General features: G+C 56.4%; 2 protein-coding genes across 8 annotated transcripts; one reads left to right on the plus strand and one right to left on the minus strand.

Moving 5' to 3' along the window:
• Positions 1 to 2,310: 2,310 nt before the first annotated feature.
• Positions 2,311 to 13,152, minus strand: HEMK1 (HemK methyltransferase family member 1). 5 transcript variants are annotated; one of them, XM_006053321.4, is made up of 11 exons: positions 12,979 to 13,152; positions 10,854 to 11,231; positions 10,472 to 10,563; positions 10,077 to 10,170; positions 5,793 to 5,927; positions 5,421 to 5,485; positions 5,096 to 5,145; positions 4,092 to 4,200; positions 3,150 to 3,245; positions 2,880 to 2,990; positions 2,311 to 2,733 (listed from the first exon to the last, which is right to left on the minus strand). In XM_006053321.4, exons 2-11 carry the CDS (start codon positions 11,058 to 11,060, stop codon positions 2,640 to 2,642), a joined length of 1,053 nt encoding a protein of 350 aa, XP_006053383.3. In that variant the 5' UTR covers positions 11,061 to 11,231; positions 12,979 to 13,152; the 3' UTR covers positions 2,311 to 2,639. The 5 variants fall into 5 exon arrangements, with proteins under 5 accessions (XP_006053383.3, XP_006053382.3, XP_044790210.1 ...); XM_006053320.4 differs by having other exon boundaries at positions 2,880 to 2,993; XM_044934275.2 differs by lacking the exon at positions 12,979 to 13,152 and having other exon boundaries at positions 2,880 to 2,993; positions 10,892 to 11,034.
• C21H3orf18 (chromosome 21 C3orf18 homolog) lies at positions 13,087 to 23,007 on the plus strand. Of its 3 annotated transcripts, none has more exons than XM_006053324.4 (5): positions 13,087 to 13,197; positions 16,403 to 16,764; positions 19,836 to 19,861; positions 20,381 to 20,528; positions 21,759 to 23,007. In XM_006053324.4, exons 2-5 carry the CDS (start codon positions 16,531 to 16,533, stop codon positions 21,837 to 21,839), a joined length of 489 nt encoding a protein of 162 aa, XP_006053386.1. In that variant the 5' UTR covers positions 13,087 to 13,197; positions 16,403 to 16,530; the 3' UTR covers positions 21,840 to 23,007. The 3 variants fall into 3 exon arrangements, with proteins under 3 accessions (XP_006053386.1, XP_006053385.1, XP_006053384.1); XM_006053323.4 differs by lacking the exon at positions 13,087 to 13,197 and adding an exon at positions 14,510 to 14,909; XM_006053322.3 differs by lacking the exon at positions 13,087 to 13,197 and adding an exon at positions 14,510 to 14,804.
• Positions 23,008 to 23,384: the final 377 nt, after the last annotated feature.

Below are 23,384 nucleotides of genomic sequence, written 5' to 3' on the forward strand. Positions count from 1 at the left end.
GACTCCCCCATTAGCACCACATCCTCCCACTACCGTCTCCAGGGCTCCGTGACACAGGCTGAAGGAGGTGGCTCCTCTCTGACTCTGGCCCCAGGAAGGAGGGAGGAGACGGGGCAGGAGAGAGAGGCCTTCCCTGGGCTGGAGCCACTGGCTTCTCTGGCGTAGACCCTAGGGCACTCAGGCCCTGGTGAGGAGGGCGAGGAGAGACTGAGGGGAGATCTGGCTGCCAGGCCACCAGCCTCTTGGTAGCTCCATCTCCAGAGGGCAGAGAGAAGTCAAGAGCCCAAGACTGAAATCCCTGCCCTCCCTCCTTTCCAGACTGCCATGTCTTTCTGCCTATTTCATGTTGGTGTCAAGCACAAGACACACACACGCAGGTACACAGCCCTCTTTATGTCTACCCTCCCAGGAAGGCAATGAAAGCACTCACAGTGCCCCGTGAAAGGTACAACCCATGGTCTCTTCAAAATCATATCAAGATAAAGCACTTGGTTCCATTTCTTAGACTTGGAAGCTAAGGCTGAGAGAGGGGAAGTCACTTATCCCCTCACACCCTAGTGACAGGCAGTTGCCAGGTTCTACACCCAGGCTGGTGTGGCTTCAACACTGGACCTCAACACCCAAGTTTCAATCAAGCCAGTGGCTGCAGGCTTGAGGTCCGAGGTTCACTTGACACAAACTTCTTTCCCAGGGTTCTCAGGCCTCATGGGAGGAAGCTCTCCCCAAGGGTGCATCCTGCTTCAGTGACCCCAACTGCTCCTACACTCTCACTCTGCATCATTCTGTCCTCTTGGGAAGCCATGTCCACATGCTTGCCAAGGCCCTTCCTCGGTAATGGGCCTGACGCCAGAAGGGTAGGACCATCAGGGAAGCCGGGGTTGTGGGATAAGGAGGCAACAGACTGCTAGGTCAGGGCAGCTACCCTGAGATGTTGTGAAGACAGCTAGAGCCAAAGGACAGGGGTAGAAGGAGAGGAAGGGCAATACTGGTGAGGTAGGCAGAGGTCTGGGAGCACATGGGGGCTCTGAAAGCCTACCTCACCCTTCCAGGCTCCTTCTGGAGCAGTCTTAAGGGGGAGTCTCTGGCTCCTCCTCAAAGGAAGCCATGGGCACCTCGAGGTCCACCCAGCTTAGGCTGGGTAAGCAGCAGGACAGGGTGCTGCTGGGAACTGCAGTGTGGCCTCTGTGAAGGCAAATACCATGACCAGCGAGGGAGTCGCTCAGGCCAGGTGTGACTCCAGCAGACTCCCCCCAAGGCAGGGACCTAACTTCCCATTGCCACTTGGCCTCCTCCCATCACAGGAACTCAGGCAGGCCATGTCTTCTCTTGGGAGTGGGCCCTCCAATACCAGATACATAATTCACCTGGCTGAGAGCAAAATACGGCTGCCACCTTGCAGTGGCCTTGGAACCAGAAGAGCCAGTTTCTCACAGGGAAGGTCCCACTGCAAGACACAGCCCTGGAACCCAGCCTCCTGGCTCCATCAGAGGATGCTGTCTACCAGATCACACTGCCTCTGGCCACCACATCACCAGGTCAGGCCCTTGAAATGACTGGGCTGGGCGGATGGGAGGGGGAGTTCAACAGAATGAGCGAGCCTAGCCTGCCATGTTCCCCGAGACCTCCCCTGATGCAGGCTAACGCCAGCACCTCCCAGCCTGGAGGTTTCCTGTCACTGCTGTCAGAAGGGCTGGGCCTTTAGGCCTCCTGGAAACCACACGTCTGCAGACCAGAGCTAGGGTGCAGGTCTCACTCTGGCTCAGCTTCTCACTCTTCCCAGCTACAACCAGGGACAGAGGGGTTTTCAGAAACCCCAAAGCTGAACTGGAAGGGATGTTTTACCTAGAAACTATGGGAATAAAAAGCAAACATGAGCCCTGTGCACCCCTCACTGGCTCAAGCCTTCAATTAAGTAAATGTGGAAATGTGACCCTAGAACTGCACAGCAAGGCCCCTTGGCCGTGCCCCCTCCAGGAAGCAGGTGCCATCCCCAAGCTCAAGCTCAGATGAAGTTCCTGTGCTCAGAACCCAGGCCCAGTCGGGGAGGTGTGGGGGGGCTGTTAAGTGTACCCGAGCCACTGAATGGCTAAGCCAGCCATCAGAAGGGAGTCACTCAGTGCCAAGCATCCCAGCTTCAAGGCCAGAAGGAGCAACCACGTGCCTGTCTCTACACTGCCGCCCACAAACCCACCAGCTGGGGCCTGCCAGCCAGACCTGCTCAGGCAGAAGGATGCTCTCACCCCCAGCAGAGCCTAGGGGCAAAGCATCAGGGGACCCACACATCGCAATAACAAAACATTAGGCCATCACTTGCTGGTCTCTTGCCACTTTATTGGCCTATCTTCCAACATCCCCAGAGCAATTCCCCTAAAGACACAGCAACCTGCCTTGGCCACACTGACATGATGGGGCCAGACTGGGAACCTGGATCTGCTCAGCTCCTGAGTTGCACTGTGGGTCTTTGTGCACCCTTGCCCTTTGCTGACCCAGGAAGGACACTTCCACCCTTGCTCCTATTCCCCAGTCTCCTAGAAATCACGGAGCATGGAGAATCTCAGAGCCATGGGAAATGCCACAAGCATCTGGGGTTCTGGACAGCACCATCTACCTCCCTCCAAGTAGCATTCCTGATAGAAATGTCAGCCAGGCACTCTGGCAGGTTGGCGCCCTGGCCAGGCATCCACAGGGGAACCATGCTGTGGCCCAGACCTCCTGATATGTAGGAACCGCGGCCTAGAGAGACAGGGACAAGCGGCCAGTTACTACCTGGGCCCTGGTGAATGAGCAGGGAGTGGGAAGCGCACACCTGCTCCACGGCCAGAGCTGTGAAGGACCAGCATGGGTGGTCCATGGGGGCTGGGGACAGGGCTGAGTCTCACCTCCCACAGAAGTCCCTGCGCACAGCCACAACATTGAGGGACAGGTCAGGCTGGCTCTGAAGCCAGCTGCCAACGAGCTCTGGGTGTCGTGGGTCCACTTCCAAGAAGATGCTTCTACGCGAGGGAGAAATGGGTCAGCTCAGTTGGGCAAGGCTGGACCTGCACTTCTGGGTTGCCTGAGCTGGGAGGGGTGATGGCCAAAGCAGGCCCAGTACACATCAGAGGGGAGAAGGCTGCAGAGGTCAGACCCAGGAGACACCCCTTCCATACCCAGAGTACTTCAGAAGCTGAGGAGCCAGGGCCAGGATGTGGGTAATGATGTCCATGCCCTCCTCACCACCATCCAGGGCTACTGGGTCTTCATATCTGAAGAGGAAAACAGTGGGAGGTGAGGGCCTGGGATGAGGTATCTAGAAAGTATGGAGAAGCTGACCAGGGCTTCCATAGAGGGCTCTACGGAACTTATATTCTGGGGTCAAAGTCTGAGGTCCCAGAGAGAGGTCCCTAAATGGTGGCAGCTCCAATGCCCCCCTACACCAGCACCCCCCAAATGGAGCAGTGCTGGGCATGCTCAGCAAATCCCACTGACTGACTGTACTCAGGGCATGAGGGTCTTCCCACAATCATGTTCCTATTCTTGGCCTGGGGAAGCCAAGAGCTGGCACTAATCACTCCTAAAAATCAGGAAGTGGGAAGCCAGCCAGCACCCTGACACACATTACCATGGCCTCCTCCAGAGGCTCCTGGGCGACCCCTGGTTCTCAGCTCATTTGAGAGCAGGATGGCTCAGTGAAAAGCCTGGAGTAGGGTCATAGTCCCAGTTTTCCAGCTAAGCCCCCAAACAATCTTGGACAAGTCACCTTCCGTCTCTAGGCCTCAGTCTTCTGGAAAATGGTGCACCCGTCCGAGCACCTTTCAAGTATCGTATACTGTTGTCTGCAATCTTAGTCATCATCGAGTCCACCCCCTGGTCCAACAAAGCTCCACCAGTCCCCTTTCAGAGGCAGGAAACCAAGGCTCAGAGAGGTTCAGTGGTCTTAAGTGGAAAGGCAGGTGCTGAAGCCAAGTAGGTCTGTGGGTTCCAGAGTGAGGCTCTCTTTCAACACTACTGCTCCTTTCAGTCCCAGCCTCCGCATTCCCTCCCAGAGTGGTCCTCCAGAGCAGACCCACTCCAACAGTCCTCAGACCTGGCCTCCCTGGTCTACCCCACACCTGAGGATCTCAGGAGCCAGCTTCTCCATGTCCCGGTGGAAGACGTAGGGAGGGTTGCTGACGACCAGGTCCACAGGGCCCCAGGGTAGAAGGTGTGCCCAGCTCTCCACTGTGGTCAAAGGGAACACATGGCAGAGAATGGAAGGTGAAAGGTGGAAGATCCATGCACTGTGACCCTTGGGTAATCCCTCTCACCAAGTCACGTATCTTGGGTTTACCCCAAGTCACATATCTTGGCACTATCTCTGGACCTGATAAACTAGACTTGCAGATTAGGGTCCTAGGACGCCAGCCGGCAGCCTGGGTGGGAGTGTATATGCCCTGACATGGCCTGGAGTGTTCCTGACTTTTCTCTTTCCTGTTAAAAATCTCCCCAATAAGCAACACTGTTTAAGTGCCATTTTCAGGCAGCCATCTCTGACTACCTGACCAAGCAAGAGCCTCTGTTCTCTGTAGCCTCACTCATCTTGCCACACTCTGCCTCAAAACCAACACAGACTGAGTATATGGAGGGCAAGCCTGGCCTGTGCCAGTTGATTTCTAGTGGCTCTGTTTACTGGCCCCATCCTGTGCCAGGTGTCACACTCCATGGAGACAGTACATGAAGCTCAAGGATCCTGTGGGGATGTGACGGAATCTGAAATGGAGCCAGAACTCCCAGGACACGCTGTATGGGCCAGGCAGACACTCAAGTATTTTGGTCCCCAGGGTTTCTCTAGAGCTTCTGCTTACCTCTTGACAATAGCAAGCCCTAATTAAACTCATTCACCATGGAGGATACAAAAGGTAAAAAAGATCTTCTGGCTGGTTCCTTCATGGGTCAGGTCAGCCCAGGAGGCAAAGGGGACTCGCCTGTCCTCAGCAAGGGTTGGTCTGAGATTGTGTGTGTGGGTGAGTGAATGAAGGTCGGAGAAACCCTCCCTCCATCTCTGTAGAGTGCCTCATCCAGCCAGCAGCACCTGGACCCAGGATCTCCACCCAGGGAAGAGGGCTGGGAAAGGTACCTAAGGTCACATCAAAGGGGACGATCTGAATCCTGTCCTGCAACCGAAGCCTGGAGAGACAGGAAGGGAGAGGTGAGCACGGTGGGTGGGAACAGACTCCTACCCCTGGCTACAAAGTCTTGGGAGATTAAACCCTTCTTGGACCAGCAAGAAACCTGGTGTCCACTGTCTATTTGTAACCCTGTGGGACCTACACCAGGCCACCCCCACTGCCTCCTCCTTCTTGGGCCTGAAGGTCAGTGGGTTTGATACCTAGACAGGGGTTGAAATCAGGTCCTAAAATCTGACTCCCCCACCTTGACCCTCTGCCCTCAAGCCCACCTACCTCTGAGCATTCTCATGGGTCAGGCAGATGGCGGCTTCTCCCTTATCCACAGCAGTGACTCGGCTCTGCCCCAAGAACAAGGGTACATGGGAGGCAGGATGTTCAGAGAGGCCAGGCTTGGGGACCAGGGCCCTCCTCCAACCCTCTACTAGAATAGGAAGGGGATGCTCAATAGCTTTTCCCTCTCTGCAGCCAAAGTCTGGCCAGATGAAAGGGCATGGGACTTAGAGGCTGTGACCATGTGGGCCAGGGCAGGTGTCTTCTTCCTACTTCCCGTTATTTTCCCAAGTGCTCTGACAGAGAGAGGCGGGGGAGGGATCAGCAGCAAGGGCAGTGAGTGCCAGTCAGTCTACCCATGCACAGAGGGCTCACCTGGGGAAGCCTACTCAGCAGGCTGAGGGAGATGGCTCCTGATCCACAGCCCACCTCCAAGATAAGGGGGCCGCCTTCAGCTCCCACCACACGGGGTCCTTGGGTCACTTCCTCCAGCACCCATTCAACCAGCTCCTGCAAGGCAGACAGATCTCAGAGTTGGTGCTGATCTGCCCCTGTGTGAATGGAGGAGGGGGATGACCAAAGCCAGACTGAACTTCATGTCAGCTGGAGCTATGGGCAGGTCACTGTCTATGTCTCTGTTTCCGTCTGTAAATATGAGCATAGCTAACGATAACACACCTCACTGAGGACAAATGGAGATTAAACAGAAGCATATTCATGAAGCATTGATCCCATGCATGGTACATGGTAGGTGTTCAGTCAGCCTCAGCTAATCCCTTTAGAGATAGCCTCTTGTTTTGTGCTTATACCAAAGTTAAGAATCATACTTGATGGTCCCTGGCTACCCACTCTGTGCCTGGCCCTGCTTCTAGAACGTTCCCTGTATTAATCTGTTAATTAAACCCTACTGAGGAAAGTGAGGCCCAGGGGTCAAGGTCTCACCAGGAGGCTGGCCTACAGCTCATGGTGGCCAAGGGGCCAATGTGTCCCCAGCTTCCTCACAGCCTCCCCAGAGAGGCCCCAAGGTCAAAGGGACAGGGAATTCCCTCCAGGAGGGGCTGGGCGGGGGCGGTGATACAGCCTTACCTGAGCCCCATATCTGAAGGGGGCTGTGGCATACACAGGGCATGGGATAAGTGGGCATGGCAGAGTAGGAGGTGCCTAACTACACTGTACCTGCCTTGGTGGCGGGGCAACAGCTTCAGACACTGTCACTTTAGAAACTACAGTTTCAAGTCTCACTTACCCATCTGCCACCTGCAGATTGTGCATGGAGCCAATATAGCATGAAGGTGAGGGTGACAGGCCACGGCTGCCCATTGGCCCAAATGTTTCCAAACAGCAGTAGAGCGGGCGCTCAAGGAGCCAGGTGTGGAGCAGGGGAAGGGCAGTACGGTCCCTTCTCAAAGGGACCTGCCCTCTGGAAGAAGGCAGGAGAGGGCCTCCTGGGGGCTGAGGACTCCTGGGGTTCCAGGCAGGGTTGGCTCAGGGAATGAGGAAAGGGGTCAGCAGGAACTGGGTATTTCCCTCATATGAAAGAGAGCCACTTCCTCTGGGCTCTCCCCCATGACTTTCTTCACCATGGGCCTAGGTCTAGGGTGGGGTGTGCTTCTCCCGCCAGACTGGACGCTCCATGATGCAAAGCCCAGGGGTTATCCCACCAGTGTGTCCCACACGGGCAGAGCTTGGCCCCCAGAGAGGCCTCTTGGCTACTCGCCAAGGGCTGGGCAAGCTCTCAGTGGCTGCAGGAAGTTACCCTCCAAGTCTCAGACTCCCCTGTCTGTCCAAGTCTCAATGTCAACAGTTACGCCCAACAGGGCAGCAGGCTCCAGATCACTCAGACCCATTTTCCATTTAAGTTCTTCAGTGGTGAGTCCCAGAAGTATTTCATCCTCCCACGCACCCCAACCCAGGAGCAAAGCTCACCTGTCACCAGGGTAGCAAGTACAAGGCAGGTAGAACTTGGCCAGTGGGTCCAACCTCTCCTATTCCAAGCCCTTTCTGCACCAAACTGCTACGAAAAGGTGAGACAGCCCATCTCCAGCCAGAAAGGGCTTCCCCTCCCTTGTTCCCACCATCCCTGTACCAGGTACCACTGGGGAACTGGAGTGCTGGCAGCAAGCTGGGTCCACAGCACTGGGGCCAGCACAAAGCCAGCAGTCTAGGGCTGTGGCCGGGAGCCTGCGGTCTCAGTGGTGAGACCAAGTACTAAGCAGCCAGTCGGACAGATGAAACTTGTCAGGAGTGTGAAGTTCTCTTGGTTTCCGTAGACTTACCCTGGCTGGAGAATGACCCCTTAGTCAACCACACTGGCCAGCCACCTCACAGAGACACCCCGACCTCAGAAACACACACCACATGTGTGAATGGCTACCCTGGGCAAGGTATGAATCCGGGAAACTGGGCCACCAGTGCCCTCCGCCTCTCTCACACTCCAAACCATGGAGGGATCACTTTGGCTGTAGGACCACCTGAGGCACAGTGGGTAGGGGTGGAGATCACTCTTAACAGGTCCAGAGACTCTCTTCCTCATCTAGAAAAGTGCCTCTTCATCTGAGAGTTGGTGGCTCCTTGGAAGAACTGAAAATCGAGCTGGTCACAGGCGCAGGGCACCTTTTCCAGGTGAACAAGGGAAGAATCCAAGAACACAGAAGGACGGGAGCAGAGCGGAACGTGGGAAGGAGGCAAAGAGCATGCAGCTGTTGGCTCTGCCTGGAGCCACTGCCTCCACAGGACTCCACAGCCCTCAAGAGGTTGGCCCAAGGCCTCAGCAGGACCTGGCTGCCAAGAGCACCCACACTGGCATTACGTTCTTGATGGGGTGCCCCAGGAAGGGGGCATTGCCTCCTGTAAGCTAATCACAGACAGGGCATTGAGCCTCCCACATCCCACCAAGCTGGGCAAGAACAGTTCACGCTTCCAGCCTTGGGTTTCCTACTGTATATACCACCAGGCTGGGGACTGCAGCACCTCCCCACCCCCAGGGAAAACCCAACTGGGCAGGCCACATGCCGCCTACGACTCTGCATTTCAGAATTCTGCACCCATCATCAGAAACCACCCTTCAGTGGATGGAGAGAACACAAGCAGCACGGCCCCTCCCGTGCACTCGTTCTCCCCACTCCCTGCCACAGGCCACGTCCTCTCAAGTTCTTGGTAAGGCACCCCCGATGCGGCTTTACACTGGGGCAACCTGGCAAGTTCTGAGAAATGTGTGTACAGTGAGGCAAGGACCTGGCCTCCCACCACAGCCTCCCTCCTCTCCGCACCTCCCCCACCCTTGACAGCGGAGCCACTCTCCTGGCCCAGATCCACCCAGGAAAGGCGGGGGGCCGGTGGGGGGGGGGGCGCGCACATGGGAACCGGAAGTCCACACCCAACACTCAGAACCCCAAAACATGCAGTTGGTGCCAGGTCAGCTCTAAAGGGACTCAAAGGTCATCGTGGTAGCTTCCTTCCAATGCCCTGACCCTGGGCAGCTGGGGATGGTAAGTGACCTCCTGGCCAGATGTTGCACGCTTGGAGGAGCGACAGATTGGCCCCCTCAAAGCCTGCAGGTAGCAGGCCCATCCTGCTCTGGCTCTGTACCCATCCCAGCTCATCCAGTCCCAGATGGGGCAGCCCCTGTGAGGGAAGGGGCCCTGACCCAGGAGACAGGATGTCCGAGTGCTGCCTCATGCCCCTGTCCAGGCAGCCCTGTGACCTCAGCAAGGTCTCAGACTCCCTATTGTCCCTACCCTGACACTGGGCGGTAAGGTGAGGACCTGGCCTCCCAGCCACATGATGTAGAGGGCAGTGGGCTCAGAGGGTTTCTTGGTCGGGGGGAGGCTAGGAAAGTGAGAAGGGGCTTTGGGTCCCTGGCTGGAGCAGGTGGATGAGGTCTGATCTTCCCCAGAAATGGGTGTGCCTTTTCTCAGAACCTGGTGCCCTCTGACTTGCCTATCAGCCCCCACTGTCGTACCCTGCCACCTGTTCTGCTCTCTCTGGCTCCCAGCTCTGCCACCTACAAGGTCAGGGGAAGCCCAAGACCCTAGAAAGCATTTCTCCCAGGATTAAGGTGCCTCACCTACAGAAAGCATGTTGGGACCACACATTCCTCAGTCCTAGTAAACTGAGAAACACAGGCAGTGATCTGACTAGAGAGTGGATGGAAAAGGTAAAAGGATTCGAACAATTCCCTGGTCTGGAACCCCAACCCTCTCATTAACTGGGTCCAGAGGGGGTGGGCGGTAAGCTCCCCGAGGTCACAAAGCTGCTCCAGGCTTCTAGGTGTTCAGCGGGAGCCCTCTCCACTTCGCCCTGCCTCCTGAGGAAGAGAAGGCACTTGTTTCCCACGGGTTTGGTTGGCTATGGGCCCATGGGACAGCTCCTAGGAAAATGACGGGAATAGGCTGAGTACTTGGAGGGCAGCACTAGTTGGGCCATCGTGAGCCACTGACAGCCAAAGGCTGGGACAGTGGGCTGGGAAATGATGACAATCAAGGAGGCCAGCAAGAGACCTCTTTCCTTTTGACCCCACTGATCCAGCCAGCCAGGAAGGGTGCTGTCTCTAAAGGATAGCAATAATGGGGCCCCGGCGCCCCCTGGTGGAAGTCTGGGACAAGACAGGCACCCTGAACCCCTTCATCCCATCCTGTCTAGTCCAGCGGGCACACCTACCTCTGTTTCTGGCCTAGGGATGAAAACTGGGGGTGCCATCTTCAGATTGAGACCCTGAAAGTCCCATTCACCAAGGATGTACTGCACAGGCATCCTGCAGAGGGGGAAGAAGGTGATCATCAGTGCCAGCAAATGGACCAACAGGGCCATGTCTCGGTTAAGACACCACTGTGGCCAAATGTGTCAGGTACGGTCACGCCTCCTGTGCCCTGGAACTCCTAACCAAGCCCATCTTCTTTCTATTTACTACCAGACCCCTCTCTCATCACTCTCATCCCAATACCTTCTGAGTCCTTGGACACTTTCTTCCTCCTTGACCATGAACTTGGTGGGGCTAGAGGAAGCTGGATCCTGCTCCCCACACAGAGCACTCAGGTTTGGTCCATGGCACTCACCTTTGCAATCGGTAGCTACTCAGCTCCTGGATACACTGTAGCTGCCAAGGGGTTAGGGGTTGGGTCCACTGTCCTGGCCTCAGGCTCTGAAACTGACCCATAGAGAACATGAGTGGCTGGCTCCCCTGACCCAGGTTTCTTTCATTGATGATGCTGGTGGGTCCAACACTGGCCACCCTGGTCATCCCTGAAGCCCTAGTTCCTGGCACACACTGTAATAGTTTCTTGGATGGATGACTTAAGTATTTGCCTAAGACATTCCTTCAGAAAAATCCCATCATTCTCAGCTCAGCACTCTCAGTGGAGTGGAAAAGGCTGGATGTCCCTTCCCCGGGGCCTCCCTCCCCCCACTTCCTGCCCTCCTGACAACACTGCACTTAACTGTTTTGGCTCCAAGGACATGAGCCACGATGTACTCACTGGATTCCCGGGCCTCAGGGATGCCCTTCTCCTCAAAAACCGCTGTCCAGTGGCTGACCACTTTGGTGGCACTCAACCCAGCTGGAGGCTGATGGGGTTGCCATGAGCTGAAGGCGCACCCCCAAATGCCTTTCCTCCATCCCAGGCCAGAGAGGAGGGCCCTCAGCATTCTCAGATGCTCCACGTCTCAGGGAAAGGATCCCTTGAGTACTTCCCTGAGGTGCCCAAGTCTTTCTTGTGATGTCAGCTGCTGAGGATGGTGACTGGCCTCAGCTGGAAGGAGATGGAGCGGTCACAGGCTTTGGGTCCTCAGCATGGCTGGTCCTCAGACGCGGCTGCCCTGGAATAGGGAAGGAGAATCAGGACAGCAGCTGAGCCTCGCGGGACTCCCTCTTCTCTGACCTGTTGCCTGTGAGAGGGCATACTTTGCTGTTCCCTCTGACTCCATTTTATACCCTCACCCACCTATTTGAGTTTTCTTGCCTTGGTCAGTGACATTTTCTTCAGGTCTTTGGCTCAAGTGATCTGAATCCATGGTTCAGTCACTGATAATAAATGGGCTGGCAGGCTTGGGGCTGGAGAGATCTATTTGACCCAGAGAATATGACCTTGGGAAAGTCATTATTTCTGAGCTTTAGTTTCCTCCTCCATACAAGAGAGGAAAGACAGAACACAAACTCCCTGGTGAGCAGTGCCTCAATCAATGAATATCAAGGGCCTGGGAGGCATCTCAGCACACAGAGGGAGTCAATGTTACATGCTCTTAACTAGTATTACTAGGGGAGAAGACTGCTTTTAATACTAGGGGAGAAGACTGCTTTTGCTTGGGAGTTTTGCTTTCAACATTTAGCATGTACTGTCATTGATTTGTGGGCTTCCCAGGACTGAGCGACTTCACTTTCACTTTTCACTTTCATGCACTGGAGAAGGAAATGGCACCCCACTCCAGTGTTCTTGCCTGGAGAATCCCAGGGATGGGGGAGCCTGGTGGGCTGCCGTCTATGGGGTCGCACAGAGTCGGATACGACTGAAGTGACTTAGCAGCAGCAGCAGCAGCAGGTGGAGCTAGTGGTAAAGAACCTGCCTGCCAATGTTGAAGATGTAGGAGGCACAGGTTGGATCCCTGGGTTGGGAAGACCCCCTGGAGGAGCACATGGCAACCCACTCCAGTATTCTTGCCTGGAGAATCCCATGAACAGAGGAGCCTGGCAGATAACAGTCCACAGGGTCACAAAGAGTTGGACACAAAGCGACTTAGCACACATACACATCATTGCTTTGTATGCTGAAAATCATCCCTCCACCCAATTTAACCCATGGTCCTAAACACCAGCATAAAATGCCAACTAAAAATCTGACAATTTGTTGGACTTCCCTGGTGGTCCAGTGGTTGGGAATCCACCAGCCAGTGCAGGGGACACAGGTTCAATCCCTGGTCAGGGAAGATCTCTCACGCCATGGGCCAACTAAGCCAATGAACCACAACTACTGAAAACCGCACGCCCTGGAGCCTGTGCTCTGCAACAAAAGAAGCCACCACGATGAGAAGCTCCCCGCCACCACTGAATCAAGAGAAAGCCTGAGTACAGCAAGGAAGACCCAAGACCCAGCGCAAACAAAAATAAAGACACAAATAACTTTTAGATGACAATTTTTGTTAACTTTATATTAAAATTATCATAAACACATTTAGCTGAAGATTTCAAATCAGTGGCTTCCTTTCCTCTTACAAAGACCTGGTTTCAAACTAGCCTTTATTAAACAACTGTTAGGTGCCGCTCTTCAGACAAGCAGGGAGGCAAAGAAGACTGCGGGACGGGAAGCAACCTGCCCATAGCTACCCAGCTAGTAACCGTTCCAGGCAAGACACAAATCCTTCGGACTCCTGAGGCAGCTCTGACTACCAGAGTGCTGCCCAAGGAGTAGGGGAGGCCTGAAGCCAGGCGCAGCTTCTTCCCTCTCAGTTCTCACGGAAAGACTGCCTCTAACCAAGGCTGTTTCTCCATCTGTACAACGGGGACACAGCCTTTCTGAGGAAGGCTACCAGAACTCTGAAGAACTCGAGGTCTCGAGGGTGTTGCTCATACCTTTCTAATAGGCTACTCCACTCTCCCGCCATCCTGAAGAAACTGCCCTGGGTTCGGCTCCCGGATGTGCATAACCCGGATGTGAGCGCCCCACAAGAGGCTCTGCTTCCGGGGTTGGTTCACCTGAGAAAGGGCTCGGACGGATTCCGTCGACCAGCTCCAGGGTTCCTAGAGCCGCTGGGTTGCACTCGGACGCCCCTGCGGGCCAGTGGCGGCGGGGTGGGTATGAACGCCTTGCACACTATTTCCGCAGGCCCACGGTGGGAAAGGATGGCGTTGTGTTAGGGTTGCTTCCCAGTCTTCCTGAAGGTGACAGCAGGAATACGGCTCTAGCCTGCGGTGACTGGTACCGAGTCCGGAGATGTGTAGGCCGCCCGAACGGAGGCGTGCCATCTGTTGGCCGGGAGTTCAAGGGATCGGGCGCTATGCGCAGGGGCGTGGCCTAACAGACCATGTGTGGGTAGAGCGGCACGTGGGCGTAGCCCAGTGTTGGGGGCGGGCACTAATTTGAGGAGTGGCACCCAGTGTTCAGGACCTGTACAGGACCAGTGTCCAGGACCAGATGGCGACTGCACCCCAGGGCCGCTCTTGACCCTCTAACCCCTGTTTTAGGGTTTGGAGCAGGCAGCTCTAAATTGGAAGTATTAGTAGACCAGGGTTTGAATGCTGACTCGTCGGGGGGCTTTGTCCAGGTCCTCTCTGTGTGCCTCAGTTGCTCCTATAAAATTCATGGCAGGGTCTCTCAAGTGTGGCCTGCCAATGCCACTCCCCCCTGCCCTCGAGTCTATTGTTAACTAGATCACTGTTGACTAAACTACTGTTAACATGCAGTTTCCGAGGCTCCGTCCCAGACCCAGGGATCTGTATTTGTAACAAGCTATTAACAAGCGATCCCCAAAAGTTCCTCTGAAAACCTGAGAATTAGAAGGTATCTGGAAGCTCCTCACTCTAGAGGTAATCGAGCTCTGGATGGAGGGGTATATATAGGTTTTCCTGGGTCCAGGTGCCCAATAATTCCTCTCCAATAATAATACCGTTCCATCTCCCTATTTCTCTGAAAGATGCCTCATTTCTAGCCAGAGGTGGGTACCATTTACCAACAGCCCTCACACCAGAGCCCATCTGAGCAGGAAGCTGAGAGCCAGGGAGGAGAAGCATCTTGCTCTAGTTCACCAAGCTAATGGAGCGTCCAGCCAGAGTTCAACGCTGGCTCAAGGACTCCTAGTTTAGTGCTCTCCCCAAACCTGTGCCCACCTGCATTAGGGAAGCGCGAGTCTGTCCGGGTGGAGATGAAGCCCGGGCTAGCCGGTGGCCAGAGTTCTGCCCTAAGAAAGGCCTGACCGCCCACAGTCCCCCGCGCGATTCTACGTGGGCCAGGGAGAATGAGCAGTGGTCTGCAAGAACTGCGACCCGGCTCCGGCTCTCGCTGGGGGCAGAGCCAGATCTGAGCGGCAGGCCAGCGGACCAATACAGAGCCGGCTCTGGGCCTGACAACCAATCCGGGGCCGGGGGCGCGGGGCTGGCAGGGAGGAGAATAGCTGGAGCATCGCGGAGACGCCAGGCTGCTGGTCTCAGCCCCACCCCCGCGGTGGGTCCCGGCCCGGCCTGTCCCTGTCCAGGCTGGCAGAGCGAGCGCTCGGCTGTGGGCGGTGCGACGTCACAGGCACAGCCCAGGAGGTCCACCCAGGGAGGGCGGACCTCTGGTCGGACCCGCCGCCCCCTACCATAGGACCTGGGGGGTCCCCCCCCAACCTTGCCCCCGCCTCCTGCCGGTCGCCACCACCCCTAACCTCTCCGGCTGAGCTCGGCGCCCCAGAGAGGATTAAGTAAGTGCTGAGGTCGCCGCTTCTGTGCAAGAATGGAGGAATCAGAGGGGCGAAGGTGGGGATGGGGATTGGAGTAGCGAGGAATGATGAACCTGGTGGAGAACGGTATGTGGGTTCTCGGAGGTCGTAGCGCCCAACCCTTTTCCTCCCCGATTCCTTCTCTTGCCCTTTGGAACATGAGGCAGTCCTGAACAGTGATGAGCAGGGCTCTTTCTCTCCTTTGGAAGGAAGAATAAACACAGCCCCAGAGCAAGTGTTAAGGGTCTGGCCCAAGGTCACATCTCGGGGTCAGTGGCAGAACCAAGAAAGAACCTGGGACTCCTGACAAGCCCAGCCTACCTAGAGGCAGAGGACAGAGACCAGCGATGAGCCTCTCCCATCCCATGTTTCTATGCCAGCCTTGCCCCTTCCTAAGGGGCCATCCTGGGTGTGTGCCCACCTCACACACACCCATGCACCCACACGGGAGGCATCCCACATATACCCATGAGCTAGCACACAGCGTGTGTATGCAGCCATGATCTGTGCATTCCTCCTCTCCCTAGGCCTGCCCTTCTGCAGTTTGGCTGGGACTTCTTTCCACTCGGTCTTATCCAGGGCCTTTTGGCCTGGGAAGGCCAAAGTCACAGCCTGGACTGGGCATATTGCCCACCCTCTGCTCCCAAGGGAAGAGGGATGGGTAGGAGAAGTCATTTCAGAGTGGGAGCTCCATTCTTACCTCTGAAGATTCACTCTCCTTGACTGTCTCCTGGTCCCTGGCAGCCTCTGGCTCCCTTGTAGGGGTCCAGGGACCCAAGAGCCTACAGAGAAAGCCCATCAGAGGCCCTGAATGTAGCCTCTCTCTCCTTCTTGTCTTCTGGCCTTGCCACACCTGTCCCTGTCCCTCCAAGCACAGGCTGGACAACACACAGCAGAGTGGGTGCAGGGGCTTCTGTGGCCCCGAGTGGCCAGAGGGAGAAGAGCTTACACTTACTGGGTGCTTACTGTGGATAAGGGTTGTACTGAGCTAAGTCATTTCTAGGCACTACTTCATTCTGATGTCAGTGACCCTCTCACCCTTTCTGTGAGGGAGGTGCCCTTAATGCCTGCAGCTTAGACTCAGGGAAACTGAGGCAGAAAGAGATGGTTGACTTTCCTAGGGTCACTCAGTTAAGTGGCTTGAACCGGAATTCACAGACAGGCCTGTCTGATCGTTGTGCAAGGAAAAAGCTGTAGTTTTGTGTTGTTTTTTTTTTCTCCAAGCAGGAGGTGAGGGATGGTGGCGGGGCAGGACGAATGAAGATGAAGAGCGTGGGGAGTAGGGGCTGGGGTGGGGAGTGGACTTTTTCTTTCAAGCCTCCCCACTACCTTTCACATCTTCCAAGTATGGTCGCTGTGATCATCTTACCCACAAAGAGGGGGCAGGGCTTCATTTTCACGTCCCTAAATGCACGTGGGATCTATAGTATATGAAGCACATATCCCGATGGTCCCTGAACTTTCCCTTGCCCTCAGACTTTGATTTCCCCTGTGTCTTCAGAACTTAGGGGGACTTCATCTCACCACAGAGTCCTGTCCTCAGTCTCATGTTTGTTTGTTTTTTTTCTTTTTCTTTCCAGCACCCACGGAGCTCCCTTTCAAGGACGTGGCCCCCTGTATGGGTAGTGGGGGCCGCAGGTTGGGACACCCCCGGTGTCAAAAGTGAGTGGGCAGGTTGGCTGACCACAAGCAGTCTCTCAGCATCAGCATGGACTCCAGGATCCCATCTGCTAGGGGCTGGATCAGCAGCCGCCCTCCCACCTCTGAGTCTGACCTAGAGCCTGCCACAGACGGGCCAGCTTCCGAGACCACCACCCTCAGCCCAGAAGCCACCAGCTTTAATGACACCAGAATCCCTGACGTGGCTGGTGGCACCACCGGTGTGGGCACAATGCTTCTGTCCTTCGGGATCATCACCGTCATCGGCCTGACTGTGGCCATGGTGAGAGCTGGGGCAGGCTGGGGCTGGCCCACATGGCTGTCACTTGGCAGAAGGGTGATCAGCAGTTAGATTTTAGAGAATCTAGTCAGAGCACAATGGTCTGTTAGTGATAGTACAATCCTTCCCTTTCCCAAGGATTTGTTTATATGGGGGCCCAGAGACCAGAGAGGCTGCCTATAATCGGAAGAAAAAGAAAAGGTTCTGAGGAACACATGGCATTTTGGGCTGGGTTGTGAAGGAGTTGTCGCGGAGGGTGTTTCAGATGGAGGGTCTTGATGGGCAGAAGTGTGGAAGCAGACAGCTGGCTCTGTGAGCAGCGAGCAGGACAGCGAGGCAAGTGAGCATGGGGGCCTTACAGGAGTAGAGGCCAGAAAATAATTGGGAAAGATCATGGGCTGCAGAGTCTGGATAGGATGCTCTGGGCACAGCAGCCTGCTGGCAGTGTTCATTCGTTCCCTTGGCAATTAATTCATGGGCACCTGCCCTGGATCAAGCCTTCAGGACCCCAGGGATGAGGGAGAAAAGGTTCTGCAGTTCTTACAGGGAGTGAGAGATAGATACAACCAAAGGTGCCAAGGAAGCCCATACAGACTGGCTTGGGGAATTGGGTGGGGATTGGGGGCCTTCCTAGACTTGGTGGTCAGGGACAGCTGAGGAGGCAACATTAGGGCTGAGACCTCACAATGGAGACCTGGCCCCAGTGTCACAGGAGGGGCAGAGTTGGACAGGAATCAGGGTAGAGGTGAGCTGGGCTGAGGCTCCAGGTGTCCCCCTGAGAGTGGATACAATGCTTCCAGATCTGAGATCTGCCGCTGAAAATATGGTCTCTCCCTTGGGAATTCCCTGTGGCCCAGTGGTTAGGACTTGGTGCTTTCACTGTCATGGTCCCGGGTTCAGTCCCTGGTTGGGAACTAAGATCCTGCAACCAAAAAAACCAGGCATGGACTCCCTCTTTAAGACAATGCATGGACACTCAGAATGTCACCAAGGGAGACTGCGTAAGCTGAGACCTGGAAGGGTAAGGGTGCACCGTAGGTCCCCCAGCAGGCCCGGCAGTGGTGGCATTCGGCCTGCTGCCCCTCACGGGCCCTGACAGCCGGCCTGAGACCTAGGAGCATGTTGCTCTGACAAATAGGGCTGTGGATGGTCCATCATGGCTGGAGCTGCTGGTAAACCGTGGTCACCATATGGGCCCCACAGGTTCCGGATCGCTGCCAGGGAGCAACTGCTGTCCAGCAGGCAGGGCCAGGACACAGCACACAGAGCAAGGCCAGGGCCTGCACAGCCTTCTGGGGCAGGGGCAAGGCAGAAAGCCAATGTTTGGCACCCACGTGGTGGTTAAACAGGCAGAGCCACCAGAACCTCAGGGATAAAGCAGGGACTAGACCCAAAGATTTCATCCTGGGAACTTGGGAAGACTTCCTTACTCTTCATTCTGGAGGCACATTCAGAGGGCCAGGGTGTATAGCTTTATGTCCCAAAGCAGAGAGATAGGGAGCTTATGGGGCAAAGGCAGTGGAGGGCAGGAAACAGCTCCTGGGCCAGGGACAGGTCCAGAGAGGTAGGTTCCTTGAGTACTAGGGAATCTGCCCTCATGCCAGCCGTGAGCCAGGCCATGCTGTGTGGAAGGAGGAGCAAACCAGTGCCAGGCAGTGTGCTTCACATCAGAGGAGCAGTGCTGGAGGGCTTCCTGGAAGAGGTGGGGCTGCAGCTCGACAGTGAAGGGTGGGAAAGATTTGGAAAGGAAGGTGTGTTGGGGGAAGGTGTTATTATTTGGGGCAGAAGGAGCAGCAAGGATGAAGGGTGGAGATTGGTTCTAGCATCTCTTGAAGATCCTTCTGTATCCCAGGCCATGGGGCAGGTCAGGGAGTGCAGACCACTGGGACTGGAGCTGCTGGTTCAGGGCAGGCAGGGGCTGGGCCAGAGACCTGGAGCTCCTGTCACCTCCCACTCACAGGAGAGCAAGGGGCCTGCTCACATCCTGGGGGTGGAAGGAGGAGCAAGGGGCACCTCAGTTTCTTCCCACCTTTGGGGTCCCCCAGGAATGAGCAGCAGGAGGAGCTCTGGGCCAGGCTGGAAACAAACCAGATTCAAGCTGTGAATGAGCCACCAAGAGTGTAGGAGCCACAGCGGATTTAGGACAGACTCTTGGAACAGGGCTTTCCCCCAGGCAGAAGTGGTCATGTTCCTGGGAGTCAAAAAACACCAGTTTAGGGATGAGCAAGATAGTGGCAGATGTCCTTGGGGTCCCTGCCCAGGTGGTCACCCGTGTCTCACCCCCATCCTCCCCTTCCTCCCCACTTCTTTCCTCCCCTCCTCCCACCTCCTCCCCCTCCTCCCCCACCCCTACTGCCCTGTACCAGGCTTTCCTGCTCCAGCCCGGAGCTCTTGGGTCCCGGATGTTTTCTCAGGCTGCCCAGGCCTTTATCTCCAAGTCTGTACAATCGTGGGTGAGGACCCAGGGGTCTTCCTAGGTTCCTCCAGCATCAGGGTTCAGGAGTTTGGTCTGGGCTGATGTCCAGGGCCTCAGGTCCTCCTCCTCAACCCCTTTCCACTGAGGACCATCAACCTCCCCGGAAACCCCAGGAACCCAGACCAGAGCCTTGCCCAGAGCCATTGCCCTGCCGAGTCTGGCCTTTGCCTGTCACCTGTACTTTTTACCTATACATGGGGAAAAGTATTGTGCCTGGGGACAGTTGAGAGGAGGGGGTGTGCTGAAGTCCCCTCCCCCCCCCCCCCCCCACACACACACACTTCAGCCCTGAGGAGGCTGAGGCAGGCATTGAGTGGCTGCAGCCTCTGTCAGTATTGGCAGGATGGGCCTGTGAGTCCCCAGGCCAGTCTTGACTGTGGTTTTCCCAGGCAGGGTTGCTCCCCACCTCTGATGCTCTTCAGCATCTCGTAAATGCCAAATGGGGTAGGAGGTAGGTGTCCATGGGATGGGGTCACTGAGGACAGGGGTCCTAGAGGTCTCCCATTCATCAGCCTCCGTGTGTCCCCTGTCCTAAGGACTGCTGGGTTAATTAGGGCCTCCTTCCCTGGCCATCTGATGCTGCCTCCCTCTCTTGCAGGTTTTGTACATCAGGAAGAAGAAGAGGTAACTCCCCGGCTGCCCCCAAGACTGAAGCCCGTGGGCTGTGCTGGGCTGGACTCTAGGGACACGGGTTGGGAAGGAGAGTCCTCCCACCATGAAGGTCCCTCTGCCTAGTCAGGGAGTCAGGGTCCCTCCTGCCCACTCAGGATTGGGGGTGACCACTTTCCCTTGGAGAGGGCTGAACCACCCTTGCCCTGCTTCCATCGACTCCCCTTTCCCCACCCCAGGCCCCCCAGAGGCTGCGGACCACATAAGCCCCTGGCTTAGCCAGTCCGCATGGCCCCCACAGATGACAGCTCTGTGACCCTTGGCCCCATCTGGCCCCAGGAATGGATAACTCTCCCTCCCAGGCCACCCATCCGAGGAGCAGAAATGTGCGCAGAAATGTCTCTCATTGAATCCTGGGGAAAATTTTAGGACCATAAATAGGACTGTGTCTGTGGATGCGCAGGCAGGGCCTGGAGGGCTGGTGGGAGGGGAAGGGCCTGCCCAGCCCCCAGCATTTTCTGCCCCCACCCCCAGGCTGGAGAAGCTACGCCATCAGCTCATGCCTATGTACAACTTCGACCCCACGGAGGAGCAAGACGAACTGGAGCAGGAGCTGCTGGAGCATGGGCGGGACGCTGCCTCTGTGCAGGCCGCCGCCGCTGGGCAGGCCATGCAGGGCAAGGTGGGCGCTGGCAGGCTCCTCCACCCAGCCCGCAGGCCACTCGTGGCTCTCCCGCCCCACCCTCCCTCCTTTCCCGGGCAGCTTTCTAACACCTGCCATGTGGTCAGGTGGCAGCTATATGGGCTTTGTCAGGTTGGATTAGAAACGGGTGGAATTGCTCCTTGGCCCCCCACAGATCACTGCACAGCCAGGCTGGGGCAGCCTTGGGGTCCAGCCAGCTCTGCCCCTGATCACCTGGTTACCTGGGAAGGTCCATTGGCCTCTCTGAGCCTCAGTTTTCTCATCTGCAAGTGAAAAAAATACCAATTCTTGCTTTGGGTGCACCCCTGAAACTAGGGGGAAGGCAGGAGGGAATGTTGGGAGGCTGAGACCCTGGGTTCCTCTGCTTCCTGAGATTGCATGCTGAGCGAGTTGTCACTGGGATCAGATTCTGGCACCTCTGAGTAGACCGGTGGGTTCCCAGTAACTGGCAGACCCCAGGCAGGTGCAGACCCTGGGCAGACACCTCCCATGTCCACAGGGTTGGGTACCTGTGTGGTTATCCTGCCAGAGGCACTGGGCTGCCCGGCCACTTGCCAGCAGTCCCTGAGATGTCCGGGGGCCAGAGCCCCATGGAGAGACCTGGCCTCTCTGCACCGTGATGCCCGTTTGCATCCCTCCTGGCCTTGATCCCACAGATTGCTAAGGAATCTAGCCCCACAGAGGCAGCTTTGGGAGACTGGATTCAGGAAAAGTGCAGGCTGGGAGTCAGAGACCCTCTGGTTTGGCTACCAGTTCTGTGTACCTGGATCAGGACTCACACCTCCTTGGGATATTCAGAATATTGGGCTGAGAATCTCTGTCCACCCAACTCTTGGGACGACTGGCCATTTGACAGTCGTTTCCTGTGCACCCCTTGTGCCAGCCCCTGTGCTGCAGTTTTGGGGCTTGGGGTGCAGAGGTGAGCCCCCTCTGCTGGGAGAAGGTGGTACATGTGTAATTAATCCTGGGACCCCAGGGAAAGCACTGCCTCTGGCTGAGAAGGCAAGACTGGGGATGGCTGTCAGGAGGAGTCATGGGAGGAATCACTTGAGTCAGGTCATATTTCTTGGCTGAGCGTATGGGAGGGCATTCCAGGCAGAAGACATAGTGGGTGCCAAGTGGAAGTAAGCAGCAGAGGGTGGAGGTGACTGGGTAAGAGAGGGCCTGGCCTCAGTCAAGGTCCCTGATGCCCTGACTGTTTCTGTGCAGACCACGCTCCCCTCTCAAGGCCCAGTGCAGAGGCCCAGTAGGCTGGTGTTCACCGATGTGGCCAATGCCATCCATGCATGAATAGCCCAGGGATGAGCCTGGACGTCTGATGAAGACATCTGCTGCAGTGCCCACAAAGCCGCCCACTCCAAGATCACTAAGACCGACTCTCAGGACCTGCCCTGCCGAGGCCCCAGCTGTTCTGAGGACCCAGCTGCCGACTCTCCAGGCTCTAAAACGGGCCTCCCCACTGCCCCCCATGCCAAGAGGAGGTCTGTCCATATGACGGGGATCCATGAGGTCTTCCAGCCACCCCTCCCCGTTGGCCGGCTATGGGCTGAGTCTAAGCTCGGAGGAGAGCTGAGGGGGAGGGGAGGTGGGGGGGCAGGTGCGGAGGGATGCGGGGGCCAGACCCGCAGCGAGGCCCCCTGCATGCACATCGCCGTGCCCATCTGCAGACACGCGCCTGAGCCAGCACAGAGGGCAGGATGGAGACCCCCGCACTGGCTCCACCCTCCCCCCGACCCCCACCCCAAGGTGTGTAGAGGAACATCAAGCAGGCCACCCCTTCTCTGACATCAGCGTTCAGGGACTGGCGGGAGGGGGAAAGCCGAGCCAAGGGTCCACTGCCCACTGCGTCTCTTCACTGGGCTCTACAAGCCAGTAAGCAGCTTCGGGAACAGTCCCCCTGTCTTAGTGTTTATTGGGGATCCAGGGTTGGGGGAGAAGCTGCCGGTCTGGGGGCAGCGGTCAAAGGGTTGCAAGATCAGACTGCCTGAAACAGGGCGGGGATGGCCCCTTGCGGATCAGAAGAGACCTAGTCTGGGTTCTGATCACCTTTGGTCTGCCCACGCTGTGCCCCACAGAAATTCTGCCAGTCTGGGGCATCTGGGTCAAGCCAGACCCCAAGAGCCTGGCGCGTCTCTGCAGGGCACGCATGCGCACAGGAGCATGCCAGCACCCCCGTCTTGCCCAGCCTCGCCGCCGCTGTCCTCCGCTGGTGGGAGCGGACAGGAAGGTGGCAGGTACGAACCCTCTGTTGGACAAATACCACCCTCAGGATGTGAGGGCCTAGGAGGCCTTCGTGGGGAAGATTCTGGATTTATTTCCTCCTCTAGATGCTATAAATACGTTAGCATTGGAGCCAACTGGAGGGCTGCGGGTAATTTGGGATGCGCAGAAACTGTAATTTAACTCACAGCATCTCCATGTGAGAGCATTAAAGATGTAATTAAGACGTTTACACAAAGAGAGTGTGAGCCTGTGACACTGAGGATATGAAGCCCCAGCAGGGGTGGGATGGGTGAGGGGCCGGGGAGGGAGGGTATCTCTTGGATCCCAGCCATAAGGAGGCAGCCCGGCTGTCTTTCCTTGATCTGTCCAATGACATGCCTCTGGTGCTGAGTTCAAGGCTGTTCTGCGGCCTTGAACCTCAGCTGTGGAATGGTGTCACCACGCCTGCTATCCCCTTGATTGGAGAGCCAAGTGGACAGGAACTATGGGACCAGAGGAGGGAGGGGGCTTGAGACCCATAGAACCTGTGTCTGAAACACAAAAGAGAAAAAAAAATGTGTTTTTCCAGAGCACAAGTTTGCAGCAGTGGGTGGGTGGGAACCCACCTGCAGG

The sequence above is a fragment of the Bubalus bubalis genome, chromosome 21, assembly GCF_019923935.1.
Source record: "Bubalus bubalis isolate 160015118507 breed Murrah chromosome 21, NDDB_SH_1, whole genome shotgun sequence".
NCBI classification, from domain to species: domain Eukaryota; kingdom Metazoa; phylum Chordata; class Mammalia; order Artiodactyla; family Bovidae; genus Bubalus; species Bubalus bubalis.

Bases quoted from the DNA above. Each gene is read 5' to 3' on its own strand.
- HEMK1 (XM_006053320.4), bottom strand. From the start codon at position 11,060: ATGCTGAGGGCCCTCCTCTCTGGCCTGGGATGGAGGAAAGGCATTTGG. The intron at 2,994-3,149 runs GTATGGAAGGGG...TCCCTCGCGTAG, and splicing joins CAGCTTCTGAAGTACTCTGG to AAGCATCTTCTTGGAAGTGG. The intron at 2,734-2,879 runs GTGAGACTCAGC...CTGTCTCTCTAG, and splicing joins CGCAGGGACTTCTGTGGGAG to GCCGCGGTTCCTACATATCA.
- C21H3orf18 (XM_006053324.4), top strand. From the start codon at position 16,531: ATGGACTCCAGGATCCCATCTGCTAGGGGCTGGATCAGCAGCCGCCCT. The intron at 16,765-19,835 runs GTGAGAGCTGGG...CCTCTCTTGCAG, and splicing joins TCGGCCTGACTGTGGCCATG to GTTTTGTACATCAGGAAGAA. The intron at 19,862-20,380 runs GTAACTCCCCGG...CCCCACCCCCAG, and splicing joins TACATCAGGAAGAAGAAGAG to GCTGGAGAAGCTACGCCATC.